This window comes from Phaenicophaeus curvirostris, unplaced genomic scaffold (assembly GCF_032191515.1).
Source record: "Phaenicophaeus curvirostris isolate KB17595 unplaced genomic scaffold, BPBGC_Pcur_1.0 scaffold_73, whole genome shotgun sequence".
NCBI classification, from domain to species: domain Eukaryota; kingdom Metazoa; phylum Chordata; class Aves; order Cuculiformes; family Cuculidae; genus Phaenicophaeus; species Phaenicophaeus curvirostris.
This window is the reverse complement of record NW_027206695.1, coordinates 32,180-44,598: the sequence shown is the minus strand read 5'-3', so window position 1 is coordinate 44,598 and position 12,419 is coordinate 32,180. Positions and strand designations below refer to the sequence as shown.

Sequence of the window (12,419 nt, the reverse complement as noted above, 5' to 3'; positions counted from 1 at the left end):
CCCGCGTGGCGCAGTTTTTATTGGGGACGGCGCGTGCGCGTGCGCAGTGGGGGAGGCGGCGCGCATGCGCAGTGGGGAGAGGCGCCGGATCACAAGATGGCGGCTTCCCCCCCTCCCCCTCATGTGTGAAGCCAAGATGGCGCTGAGGCTGGGGGCGGCGCTGCTGAGGGGCGCGGGGCGGCGGCTCTGGGCCAGGGTAAGGCTTGAGGGGGTCTGGGGGGGACGGGGGTGGGGGGCGTGGGAGGTGGATAAGGGGGCGATGTGGCGGCGTGGGGGGCGGCGATGGAGGAGGGGGGGCAAGGAGCGTGAGGGATGGGGGTGGGGGGAGCCAAGGAGCGTGAGGGATCTGGGGGGGCACCGAGGGAGGGGGGGGCGCTTTGGGGTGAATAACCTCGATTGGGGGGGGGGGCATCTCCGTGCGGTGCGAGGATGAGGCCAGTGACATCGTGTGCCGCTTTCGTGAGGTCAAACACCACCCCCCCCGTATCCCTGTGAGAAATACTAAAATATTATTATTAAATATTAAAATATTAATAAATATATTTAAAAAGACAAAATCTTCAAAGGAAAGGCAGTAATATTTTTGTTTTACTCTTAGAACTGAGTTGGATGCCCTTCTAAAAAAGGCAGGACCTCTTAGAAAAGCAGTCAGTGTAGGGACTACTCTTAGACAAAGAACCACGTAAATCTTCAAAGAATAGTCATTATTTTTTTTTTTTGATTATCCAACCACGTCTAGAGATTTCCTTCAGGTCTTCAGTGCACGCTCCTGGGTGGGAAACTGGTTGGCTGGAGGGCCCAGAGGGTGGTGGGAGATGGAGTTAACTCCAGCTGGAGGCCAGTGACAAGTGGTGTCCCCAGGGCTCAGGGTTGGGTCCTCTTCGATGTCTTTATCAATGATCTGGATGAAGGCATCGAACGCACCCTGAGCGAGTTTGGAGGTGACACTGAGCTAAGTGTGGATCTGCTGGAGGGTCGGGAGGCTCCAAAGGGATCGGAACAGGCTGGATCCATGGGCTGAGACCAATGGCAGGAGGTTCAACCAGGCACTTGGGGCACAACAACCCCGAGCAGCTCCAGACCAGGAGAAAAGGAGCTGGAAAGTGCCTGGAGGAGAAGGAGCTGGGGGGGTTGGTTGACCAGGAGCCAGCAGGGGCCCAGGGGGCCAAGGAGGCCAAGGGCATCTTGGCTTGGAGCAGCCCCGGCGTGGCCAGCAGGGCCAGGGAGGTTCTTCTCCCTCTGGGGAGACCCAACCTCGAGTCCTGGGGTCAGCGCTGGGCCCCTCCCCACAAGGAGGATGTGGAGGGGCTGGAGCGAGGCCAGAGAAGGGAACGGAGCTGGGGAAGGGGCTGGAGGACACGTCTGAGGGACCTGGGATGGTTCATCCTGGAGAAGAGGAGGCTGAGGGGAGACCTCGTTGCTCTCTCCAACTCCCTGAGAGGAGGTTGTGGAGAGGAGGGAGCTGGGCTCTTCTCCCAAGGGCCAGGGGACAGGACGAGAGGGAACGGCCTCAAGCTCCACCAGGGGAGCCTCAGGATGGACATTAGGAAAAAATATTTCACAGAAAGGGTCGTTGGGAGCTGGAAGAGGGAAGGGGTTGAGTCCCATTCCCTGAGGAGTTTAAGGGCCGGGAGGACGAGGCGCTGAGGGACACGGGTCAGTGATCGATGGGGATGGTTGGACTCCATGATCCTGGGGGTCTTTTCCAACTTGGTGATTCTATGATTCTATATCAGTAAATTCTTGCAGCTCTAAGAGAGTGTTTATTCTTTCAGGTTATTCATTCATGCCTGGAGGTTGTCTGCGCGTTGTCTGTTGATACAAGACAGGTTTATGTGACAAGATAACTAAACATACAAACCAGCTGCAGCAAAACTTATCAATTAATTCCCACATTCCTTCTTTGATTCGAAGGACGGAGTTTCCAAACCCCCTTGCTTTCTCACCAAAGTGGGAGGCTAGGTGCAGTTGGGCGAGGATCCCGATATAACAACTCAATAATTAGCGAGTCGTTATTGAGCAGGGACTCTTCGTTAGCAGTGCCGGACGTGTCGGGGAATCAATCCTCAAAAAACACACGTGCCAAGCAAGAAAACCGTGTCTTTTATAGTTCAGGTCTATGCATTTTTCATCACCCCATCTCCAAAAAAGTATTAATTCCTTTTCAAGGAGTCATTAACTTATCTCCACACGGTGTTTATACGTGCAGAGAGTCCACTGGGTGGCCCGAGGACCCCGTCCTGAGGCCCAAAGATGAAGATTAGAAGTAAGGGGGGGCGGCACAGCCCGAATTTTGAGGAAAACAGCTCTTTTCTGCTGGTGTGGTGGTGCGGATTCCAGGCTTCCTTATCTTATCTTGCCACGTGCCTGGGATGCCTTTTCCTTTCGCAGCTGGCCCCCCTTTAGATAAACCTTCTTCCAGACGCTGTGGGATATAGAAGCTTAGATAGTTGTTAGAGGTCGAGACACAAATTCAAACGTTTCCTAGAATCGCAGAATCGTAGATTTGCCACTCATCGGTCCCCCCTTTAGGAAAGGAAACATTTTTTGAGATGCTAGAAGACATACTAACTTCAAATTTGCTGCTTCTCTTCCTTCCAGGAAGCCCCGCGGCTCTGCGGCTCTGAAACGGCATCCAAACCTCCCCCAGCGCCCCCGTCCCCCTACCAGGAGCGACCCTGGGAGTACCTGGAGAGCGAAGGTGCGGAGTCGGGGAGAGATTTGGGGGGGCCGGGAGGGGCTGAGGGATCCCGACGCCCTCCAAAACCGACCCCTTTCCCCTCTCAGAGTATCGCGCGGCGTACGGCGACAAACCCGTCTGGGAGGGCTATCGCCGCAACCACAAAGGCGCCGTCCCGCCCCAGCGCACCCGCAGGGCCTGCGTGGTGAGGAGCGGGAAACTGGGGGGTTACTGGGGGGGTTACTGGGGGGCCGGGGGCTCCCTCTGACCCCCCCTGTTCCCCCAGCGCAAGGGGAAGCCGGTGGGAAACCCCTGTCCCATCTGCCGCGACCGCAACCTCCACGTGCACTTCCGGGTGAGCTGGGGGCGCAGCGGGAGACTGGGGGGGCTCGGCCCTGCACCCTCTTTTCCTCATCCCTTGCTTTTCCCTTTCCACTTTTCCTGTTCTTCTTTTCGTCTCTTCTCCTGTTCTTCTCTCTCCTTTTTCCTCCTTTTTCTACTCCTTCTCCCGCTCTTCCTCCCCCGTTCTTCTTCATCTTCCCACCCCATCTTCCTCTTCCCATCCCCCCTTTCCTCTTCGTGCCCCACATTACCCTCTCCACTTTTCCTATTCTATTCTTCTCTTTTCCTTTTCCTCTCCCTTTTCCTCTCCCTTCTTCCCCCTTTTCTTTTCCTCTCCCCACCTCCTTTTTCCTCTTCCCACACCCTCTTTTTTTTTTCCTCTTCCAGAACGTGAAGCTCCTGGACCAGTTCATTTGCCCTCACTCCGGCGTCATCTTCCACCCCACGCACACGGGTGAGGAGGAGGCGGCCGGGGGGGCTGGGGGGGCTCTAGGGGCACTTGGGGGGCCCTGGCGTTACCTGGGGGCTCCCCCGGGTGCTCCCCCCTCGGCTGTTAACGCTGTTTCCCCCCCCCAGGCGTCTGCATGAAGCAGCACAAGCTCCTGACCAAAGCCATCGAGCAGGCGCAGGACCACGGTGAGGCGGGTGGCAACTGGGGGGGCCCCCCTCACCCTATAGGAGCCCCCACAGCCCCCTGGGAGCCCCCCCTCACCCTATAGGAGCCCCCACAGCCCTCTGGGAGCCCCCTCTCACCCTATAGGAGCCCCCACAGCGCCCTGGGAGCCCCCCCTCACCCTATAGGAGCCCCCACAGCCCTCTGGGAGCCCCCTCTCACCCTATAGGAGCCCCCCCAGCCCCCTGGGAGCCCCCTCTCACCCCATAGGAGCCCCCACAGCCCCCTGGGAGCCCCCTCTCACCCTATAGGAGCCCCCACAGCCCTCTGGGAGCCCCCTCTCACCCTATAGGAGCCCCCACAGCCCCCTGGGAGCCCCCTCTCACCCTATAGGAGCCCCCACAGCCCTCTGGGAGCCCCCTCTCACCCTATAGGAGCCCCCACAGCCCTCTGGGAGCCCCCTCTCACCCTATAGGAGCCCCCACAGCCCCCTGGGAGCCCCGTCTCACCCTATAGGAGCCCCCCCAGCCCCCTGGGAGCCCCCTCTCACCCTATAGGAGCCCCCACAGCGCCCTGGGAGCCCCCTCTCACCCTATAGGAGCCCCCACAGCCCTCTGGGAGCCCCGTCTCACCCTATAGGAGCCCCCACAGCGCCCTGGGAGCCCCGTCTCACCCCATAGGAGCCCCCACAGCCCCCTAGGAGCCCCCTCTCACCCTATAGGAGCCCCCACAGCCCCCTGGGAGCCCCCTCTCACCCTATAGGAGCCCCCACAGCCCTCTGGGAGCCCCCCCTCACCCTATAGGAGCCCCCACAGCCCTCTGGGAGCCCCCCCTCACCCTATAGGAGCCCCCACAGGCCCCTGGGAGCCCCCTCTCACCCTATAGGAGCCCCCACAGCCCCCTGGGAGCCCCCTCTCACCCTATAGGAGCCCCCACAGCCCTCTGGGAGCCCCCCCTCACCCTATGGGAGCCCCTCCTCACCCTATGGGAGCCCCCCCAGCACCCATAGCTTCCCCCCCAGACCCATGGGAGCCCCCCCAGCACCCATAGCTGCCCCCCTAGACACAAGGGAGCCCCCCCAGCACACATAGCTGCCCCCCAGATCCAAGGGAGCACCCACAGGTGCCCCCTAGACACAAGGGAGCCCCCCCAACGCCCATAGCTGTGCCCCCAAGACCCAAGGGAGCACCCACAGGTGCCCCCTAGACGCAAGGGAGCCCCCCCAGCACCCATACATGCCCCCCTCACCCTCTGGGAGCCCCCCCAGAGCCTCAGGTGCCCCCCTAACCCTCCCCCCCCGCCCCCCATGTACCCCCAGGGCTGCTGTGGCTCCAGGTCCCCTACGTCCCTGTCCCTCGCGACGACTTCTCCAACAGGCACGCGGCGGTGGGCAGGACGCCCGCGGCTCCCGCGCTGGCGCCGGGCCGGCTCTGGTACCCCTGGTACGAGCGGCAGCCGCCGCCTCCCGCCGCCCTCGCGCGCCTGCGCCGCCTCTACAAGGGCTCCCTCAGGGAAGAAGCCGCCCCAGCAGCAGCGGGGGCCACCGCTGACGGTTCCCCCGCGCCCCCCAGCCAGGGCGGCGCGGAATAAAGCGGTGACAGCGCCCTCAGGCGCGGGGTTTGTCTCCTTTCTCGCCTGGGGAAACTGAGGCACGGAGAGGGAGGGAGGGAGGTGGGGCGGGGACAAAATGGCGGCCGCGCCCACAAACTGGCCGCGGGTGCCGCCTCAAAATGGCGGCCACACCCACAAAATGGCCGCGGGCACCGCCTCAAAATGGCGGCCACACCCACAAAATGGCCTCGGGCACCGCCTCAAAATGGCGGCCACACCCACAAAATGGCCGCGGGCGCCGTCTCAAAATGGCGGCCACACCCACAAAATGGCCGCGGGCGCCGCCTCAAAGTGGCGGCCACACCCACAAAATGGCGGCCCGAGGGGTTAAAGAGGGGGAGCGTGTGTGTATCCCGTGATGCTTTGCGGCAGTTGGGGGGGGGGGCTATATATCCCATAGTGCTTTGCGGCAGTGGGGTTATATATCCCATAGTGCTTTGCGGCAGTGGTGGGGGGGTGTATATATCCCATAGTGCTTTATATCCCTAGCGGTCCGGTCTATCCCATCATGCCTTGCGCCCCGCGGGGGGGGCGGGGTGTCGTTGCTAGGGGCCGCGGCTGCCGCCATTGGCCGCGCGGTTGCCAGGGGCGGGGCTGGCGCCCTCCGGGGCCGCGGCGGCGTCGGCCGGGGTTGGGGGGGGAGGTAAAAAACGGCCATGGAATTCCCTTTCGATCTGAGCCCGGTGCTGGGCGACCGCGTCTGCGTGGTGGATCAGCACCTCCGCCCCGCAGGCCGACCCGGCGCCGCCTACCGGTACCGGCTTAGGCCGCGCGCGCGCGGGGCACGACGGGAAAGGGGGCGCGGGGCATGATGGGAAATTGGAGGCCCCGGGCCGGGCCGGTCAATGGGGGGGGGGGGGGGGGGGCCCGGGGCATTGTGGGAAATGGGGGGCAATGGGGGGGGGGTCGGGGGGCAATAGGGGTGATGCTGCCCCCCCCCCGTGTCCCCGCGGCGCAGGGGGGACCTGGAGCAGCGGCTGAGGACCGTGATCGATGAGCTGGGCCGCGCCTCCGCCAAGGTGGGGCCGGGAGGGGCAATTGAGGGGTAATGGAGGCAATTGGGGGGGTAATGAGGGCAATTGAGGGGTAATGGGGGCAATTGAGGGGGTAATGGGGGCAATTGGGGGAGTGATGGGGCAATTGAGGGAGTAATGTGGGCAATTGAGTGGTAATGGGGGCAATTGGGGGGTAATGAGGCAATTGGAGGGTAACAGGGGCAATTGAGGGTGTAATGGGGCAATTGAGGGCGTAACAGGGGCAATTGAGAGAGTACTGGGGCAATTGAGGGAGTAATGGGGGCAATTGAGGGGTAATGGGGGCAATTGAGGGAGTGATGGGGCAATTGAGGGCGTGATGGGGCAATTGAGGGAGTAATGGGGCAATTGATAATGGGGCAGTTGGGGAGTAATGGGGGCAGTTGAGGGAGTAATGGGGTAATTGGGGAGTAATGGGGCAATTGAGGGAGTAATGGGGCGATTGATGGAGTAACGGGGGCAATTGAGGGGTAATAGGGGCAATTGAGGGAGTAATGTGGTAATTGGGGTGTAATGGGGGCAGTTGAGGGGCAACTGAGGGGGAATGGGGGCAATTGGGCAGGTAATGAGGGGGAATGGGGGGTAATGAGGGGCAGTGGGGGGGCATGAGGGGCAATTGGGGGGGAATGGGGGGCAGTGGGGGGGCAATTAGGCAATGGGGGGCAGTCACGGGGGGGTGTTCCCACAGGCGCAGGGGCTCCCGGCCCCGGTGACCAGCGCCGCGCGCATGGAGACCAATCGGCACGTGCTGTACATCCTGCGGGGCGAGGGGCGCGGGTGAGCGGGGACCCCAAAACCCTGACACCCCCGAAACCCCCCGTACTAAACCAGCCACCCTGGGGGGCCCAGGCATCCAGAACCCCCCCCCCCCAAATCCCTTCTCCACCCTTCCAGGACCCCCAAAAGCGCCGTCATCGGCTTCATCAAGGTTGGCTACAAAAAACTGTTCCTTCTGGTAAGGGTCTGGAGGGGCTGGGGGTCCTCAGGAGCCGTTTTATCCCCCTTTCTGTACCCCGTTTCCCTCCATTAATGCCCCTTTTCTTCCCTTCCCTTTTCCTGCCCCATTTTCCCCCCTTTAATGCCCATTTTCCCCGCTTTAATGCCCATTTTCCCCCCTTTAATGCCCATTTTCCTCCCTTTAATGCCCAATTTCCCCCTCCCAATACCCATTTTCCCCCCTTTAATACCCATTTTCCCCCTTTCAATACCCGTTTTCCCCCTTTAATGCCCATTTCCCCCTCCCAATGCCCATTTCCCCCCCTTTTGTGCTGGTTTTCCCTCCCCAATACCCATTTTCCCCCTTTCCATGCCGGTTTCCCCCTTTTAATGCCTATTTTCCCCCCTTTAATGCCCATTTCCCCCCTTTAATGCCCATTTCCCCCATTTTGTGCTGGTTTCCCCCCCCAGTACCCATTTTCCCTCTTTTCGTGCCGGCTTCCCCCCTCCCAATACCCATTTTCCCCACTTTAATGCCCATTTCCCCCCCCCAATACCCATTTTCCCCCGTTTCATGCTGGTTTCCCCCCCCCAATACCCTTTTTCCTCCTTTAATGCCAGCTTTCCCCACCCCAATACCCATTTTTCCTCCTTTCATGCCGGTTTCCCCCCCACAATGTCTATTTCCCCCCCTTTATTGCCAAATTTCCCCCCTTCATGCTCATTTTCCCCCCTTTAATGCCCATTTCCCCCCCTTTCGTGCCAGTTTCCCCCCCAAATACCCATTTTCCCCCTTTTGTGCTCGTTTCCCCCCCCTTTATTACCCCTTTTCCCCCCTTTGGTGCCCGTTTTCCCCCTTTTAATTCCTAATTTCCCCCCCCCAGGACCGCAGCGGCGCCCACATCGAAGCGGAGCCGCTTTGCGTCTTGGATTTTTACATCCACGAGTCTCTGCAGCGACACGGTTACGGCCTCGAGCTCTTCCAGCACATGCTGCAGGTGACAAAAAGAGACAGTAAAAAAAAAGCAGAGAGGGGGACACCCCAACAAAAACTCCACCCCCCCCAGCTTTAAATTCGACCCCGCAGAGCGAGAGAGTCGAGCCGCGGCGTTTGGCTGTCGATCGGCCCTCCGAGAAACTCCTGGCTTTTCTCCGCAAGCACTACGGCCTCGCTGACGCCATCCCGCAGGTGGGGGGCAACTGCGGCTCCTGGGGTGCCCCCCACCCCTTCGAAATGCCCCCTCACCCCTTCAAAATGCCCCCTCACCCCTTCAAAATGCCCCATCACCCCTTCAAAATGCTCCCTCACCCCTTCGAAATGCCCCCTCACTCCTTCAAAATGCCCCATCACCCCTTCAAAATGCCCTGTCACCCCTTCAAAATGCCCTGTCACCCCTTAAAATTCCCCCTGAAGCTTCTAAAATATCCCCAGAAACTCCTAAAACGCCCCCTGACCCCTTAAAATGCCCCCTCACCCCTTCAAAATGCTCCCCGACCCCTTCAAAATGCCCCCTCACCCCTTAAAATGCCCCCCAAACCTCCTAAAATGCCCCTTGAACCTCCTAAAACGCCCCCTGACCCCTTAAAATGCTCCCTCACCCCTTCAAAATGCTCCCTCACCCCTTCAAAATACCCCCCGACCCCTTCAAAATGCCCCCTCACCCCTTAAAATGCCCCTGAACCTCCTAAAATGCCCCTGAACCTCCTAAAATGCCCCATGAACCTTGTAAAACGCCCCCTGACCCCTTAAAATGCCCCCTCATCCCTTCAAAATGCCCCCTCACCCCTTCAAAATGCTCACCGACCCCTTAAAATGCTCACCGACCCCTTCAAAATGCCCCCTCGCCCCTTCAAAATGCTCCCTGACCCCTTAAAATGCCCCCAAACCTCCTAAAACGCCCCCTGATCCCTTAAAATGCCCCCCCAGACGTTCAAAATGCCTCTTCACCCCTTAGAAATGACTCCTCACCCCTTCAAAATGCTCTCCGACCCCTTCAAAATGCCCTCTCACCCCTTAAAATGCCCTCTCACCCCTTCAAAATGCCCCCTCACGCCTTAAAATGCCCCCTCACCCCTTCAGAATGCCCCCTCACCCCTTCAAAATGCCTCCTCACCCCTTCAAAATGCTCCCCGACCCCTTCAAAATGCCCCCTCACCCCTTAAAATGCCCCCCAAACCTCCTAAAATGCCCCTTGAACCTCCTAAAACGCCCCCTGACCCCTTAAAATGCCCCCTCACCCCTTCAAAATGCCTCCTTACCCCTTAAAATGCCCCCTCACCCCTTCAAAATGCCTCCTTACCCCTTAAAATGCCCCCTCACCCCTTCAAAATGCTCCCCGACCCTTTAAAATGCCCCCTCACCCCTTCGAAATGCCCCCTCACCCCTTCGAAATGCCCCCTCACCCCTTAAAATGCCCCCTCACCCCTTCAAAATGCCTTCTCACCCCTTAAAATGCCCCCCAAACCTCCTAAAATGCCCCATGAACCTCGTAAAACGCCCCCTGACCCCTTGAAATGCCCCCTCACCCCTTCAAAATGCCCCCTCACCCCTTCAAAATGCTCCCCAACCCCTTCAAAATGCCCCCTGAACCTCCTAAAGTCTCAGAATTTGCCCTGGGGGGGCAAATCCCCTTAAATATTTGCCCCAAAGGGCATCAGGGCTTGAAGAACCGCCCCGGGGGGGGCAAATCACCCCAACAAGTCATCTTAAGGGAGATAAAGACTCTTAAGAAACGTCCCTGGGGGTGTAAATCACCCCAAATCCTTGCCCCGTGGTAATATTTGCCCTTAAAAACTGCCCCGGGGGGGGGTGAACGACCCCAAAATTCCTCCCTGGGGGGCCCAGTCGCTTGGGGAAGAAAAATATTTGCCCCAAGGGGGTGGGAGCCTCACTAACTGCCCCGGGGGGGGGGGGCTGAAAGGCAGGAATATTTGCCCCCGGGAGCTTTCATCTGCCCCAAGGGGGGCAAATTCCCCCTGGATTTACCCCTGGGGGGGGTAGAGCAGCCCCTCACCCCCCCCCCCTTTGTTTTCTCCCCCCCCCCAGGTAAACAACTTTGTCATCTTCGAGGGGTTCTTCTCCAACCGCCCAGGTGAGTTTAGAGGGGGCACCTGGGGGGGCACTTGGGGGGCTGGGGGTGACCCCCCCCCAGCTCTAATCCTGCCCCCCCCCCCCCCCTTCTCCGATTCGTCCCAGCCCCCCCCCGCCGGCCGCCCCCCAAGAGGCAAGAGGAGGAGATCAAACCCTACTCGCTGTCCGACCGGGAATGTGAGGGGAAACTGAGGCACGAGGGGCCGGGGGGGGAAACTGAGGCACGAGGGGTGGAAATGGGGGCACCGTGAGGGGAAACTGAGGCACGGGAACAGGAATTTGGGACAGGGAGGGGAAACTGAGGCACGAGGTGAAGGGGAAACTGAGGCACAAGGGGCTGGGGGGGAAACTGAGGCACAAGAGGTGGAAATGGGGGCACCGTGAGGGGAAACTGAGGCAGGGGAATAGAATTTGGGACAGGGAGGGGAAACTGAGGCACGAGGGGTGGAAATGGGGGCACCGTGAGGGGAAACTGAGGCACGGGAGGTGGAAATGGGGGACAGGGGAAGGGAAACTGAGGCCTGGGGGGGGGCCCCTTCCCAGTCCTGCGTGAGGACCAGGAGCCCCCCTGGCCTTTCAACCTGACCCCGGGGCGCGCGGGGGGGTCCCCGGTGCGCGGCAGCCTCCGACCCTTCCTGCTGCGCCGCGACGCGCCGGACGGACGGACGGAAGGACGGACGGAAGGACGGACGGACCCCCCACTGCAGCGCCGAGCCAGGTCCGGCCTCAATTTTTATTCCAGATTTTTATTCTGGGGGTGGGGGCAATTAACCTTTCTTAATTGGTGCCTTTACCCCCCCACCTCAACAGCTCCCTCGAGGCGCGCCGGGCACTGAGCCCCACGGCAGCGGAGCCCCACGGCGCCTCGGGGCACGGGGAGCACCCGTGGGGGCCTCTCCCTGCCCCCCAGGAGCCTCTCCCTGCCCCACAGCCCCCGTGGGTGCCTCTCCCTGCCCCATAGGAGCGTCTCCCTGCCCCACAGGAGCCTCTCCCTGCCCCACAGCCCCCGTGGGGGCCTCTCTCTGCCCCATAGGAGCCTCTCCCTGCCCCACAGCCCCCGTGGGGGCCTCTCCCTGCCCCCCAGGAGCCTCTCCCTGCTCCACAGGAGCCTCTCCCTGCCCCACAGCCCCCATGGGTGCCTCTCCCTGCCCCCCAGGAGCCTCTCCCTGCCCCACAGGAGCCTCTCCCTGCCCCACAGCCCCTGTGGGGGCCTCTCTCTGCCCCATAGGAGCCTCTCCCTGCCCCACAGCCCCCGTGGGGGCCTCTCCTTGCCCCATAGGAGCCTCTCCCTGCCCCACAGCCCCCGTGGGGGCCTCTCCCTGCCCCCCAGGAGCCTCTCCCTGCCCCACATCCCCCGTGGGAGACTCTCCCTGCCCCATAGGAGCCTCTCCCTGCCCCACAGCCCCCGTGGGGGCCTCTCCCTGCCCCACAGGAGCCTCTCCCTGCCCCACAGGAGCCTCTCCCCGCCCCACAGCCCCCATGGGTGCCTCTCCCTGCCCCACAGGAGCCTCTGCCTGCCCCACAGCCCCCATGGGGGCCTCTCCCTGCCCCACAGGAGCCTCTCCCTGCCCCACAGCTCCCGTGGGGGCCTCTCTCTGCCCCACAGGAGCCTCTCCCTGCCCCACAGGAGCCTCTCCCTGCCCCACAACCCCTGTGGGGGCCTCTCCCTGCCCCACAACCCCTGTGGGGGCCTCTCCCTGCCCCACAGCCCCCGTGGGAGCCTCTCCCTGCCCCCCAGGAGCCTCTCCCTGCCCCACATCCCCCGTGGGAGACTCTCCCTGCCCCATAGGAGCCTCTCCCTGCCCCACAGCCCCCGTGGGGGCCTCTCCCTGCCCCCCAGGAGCCTCTCCATGCCCCACAGCCCCCGTGGGAGCCTCTCCCTGCCCCACAGGAGCCTCTCGCTACCCCACAGCCCCCGTGGGTGCCTCTCCCTGCCCCACAACCCCGGGAGGGGTCCCCATCCCCTCCCACCCCCCTTTTTTGGGTACATTTCAATAAAATCAATGACTCCGCTCTGGCTCCGGGTCCTGCGGGGGTGACGTCATCGCGGGGGCGGGGCCTGTCGGGCTCTTGATTGATGGGAGCTCTTTAGCCACGCCCCCTTGTGCGCAA

At 61.5% G+C, this 12,419-nt stretch overlaps 2 protein-coding genes across 6 annotated transcripts; both read left to right on the top strand.

Annotated features, from left to right (window-relative positions):
- Nucleotides 1-56: 56 nt before the first annotated feature.
- On the top strand, nt 57-5,244 carry MRPS18B (mitochondrial ribosomal protein S18B). Of its 2 annotated transcripts, XM_069882011.1 has the most exons (7): nt 57-196; nt 2,602-2,701; nt 2,788-2,885; nt 2,967-3,035; nt 3,410-3,476; nt 3,599-3,658; nt 4,954-5,244. In XM_069882011.1, exons 1-7 carry the CDS (start codon nt 65-67, stop codon nt 5,223-5,225), a joined length of 798 nt encoding a protein of 265 aa, XP_069738112.1. In that variant the 5' UTR covers nt 57-64; the 3' UTR covers nt 5,226-5,244. The 2 variants fall into 2 exon arrangements, with proteins under 2 accessions (XP_069738112.1, XP_069738113.1); XM_069882012.1 differs by lacking the exon at nt 2,788-2,885 and having other exon boundaries at nt 58-196.
- A 610-nt stretch (nt 5,245-5,854) lies between these two features.
- Nucleotides 5,855-12,318, top strand: ATAT1 (alpha tubulin acetyltransferase 1). 4 transcript variants are annotated; one of them, XR_011339566.1, is made up of 10 exons: nt 5,855-6,000; nt 6,205-6,265; nt 6,969-7,057; nt 7,175-7,235; nt 8,101-8,214; nt 8,304-8,405; nt 10,263-10,308; nt 10,413-10,484; nt 10,851-11,247; nt 11,413-12,318. XR_011339566.1 is itself a non-coding variant. In XM_069881994.1 (9 exons), the coding sequence occupies exons 1-9, from the start codon at nt 5,903-5,905 to the stop codon at nt 11,141-11,143; spliced, it is 936 nt and encodes a 311-aa protein (XP_069738095.1). In that variant the 5' UTR covers nt 5,855-5,902; the 3' UTR covers nt 11,144-12,318. The 4 variants fall into 4 exon arrangements, 1 of the variants encoding a protein (XP_069738095.1); XR_011339565.1 differs by having other exon boundaries at nt 11,341-12,318; XR_011339564.1 differs by having other exon boundaries at nt 11,290-12,318.
- Nucleotides 12,319-12,419: the final 101 nt, after the last annotated feature.

Bases quoted from the DNA above. Each gene is read 5' to 3' on its own strand.
- MRPS18B (XM_069882011.1), top strand. From the start codon at position 65: ATGCGCAGTGGGGAGAGGCGCCGGATCACAAGATGGCGGCTTCCCCCC. The intron at 2,702-2,787 runs GTGCGGAGTCGG...TTCCCCTCTCAG, and splicing joins GGAGTACCTGGAGAGCGAAG to AGTATCGCGCGGCGTACGGC. The intron at 3,036-3,409 runs GTGAGCTGGGGG...TTCCTCTTCCAG, and splicing joins ACCTCCACGTGCACTTCCGG to AACGTGAAGCTCCTGGACCA.
- ATAT1 (XM_069881994.1), top strand. From the start codon at position 5,903: ATGGAATTCCCTTTCGATCTGAGCCCGGTGCTGGGCGACCGCGTCTGC. The intron at 6,001-6,204 runs GTACCGGCTTAG...CCCGCGGCGCAG, and splicing joins CGACCCGGCGCCGCCTACCG to GGGGGACCTGGAGCAGCGGC. The intron at 10,309-10,412 runs GTGAGTTTAGAG...GATTCGTCCCAG, and splicing joins GTTCTTCTCCAACCGCCCAG to CCCCCCCCCGCCGGCCGCCC.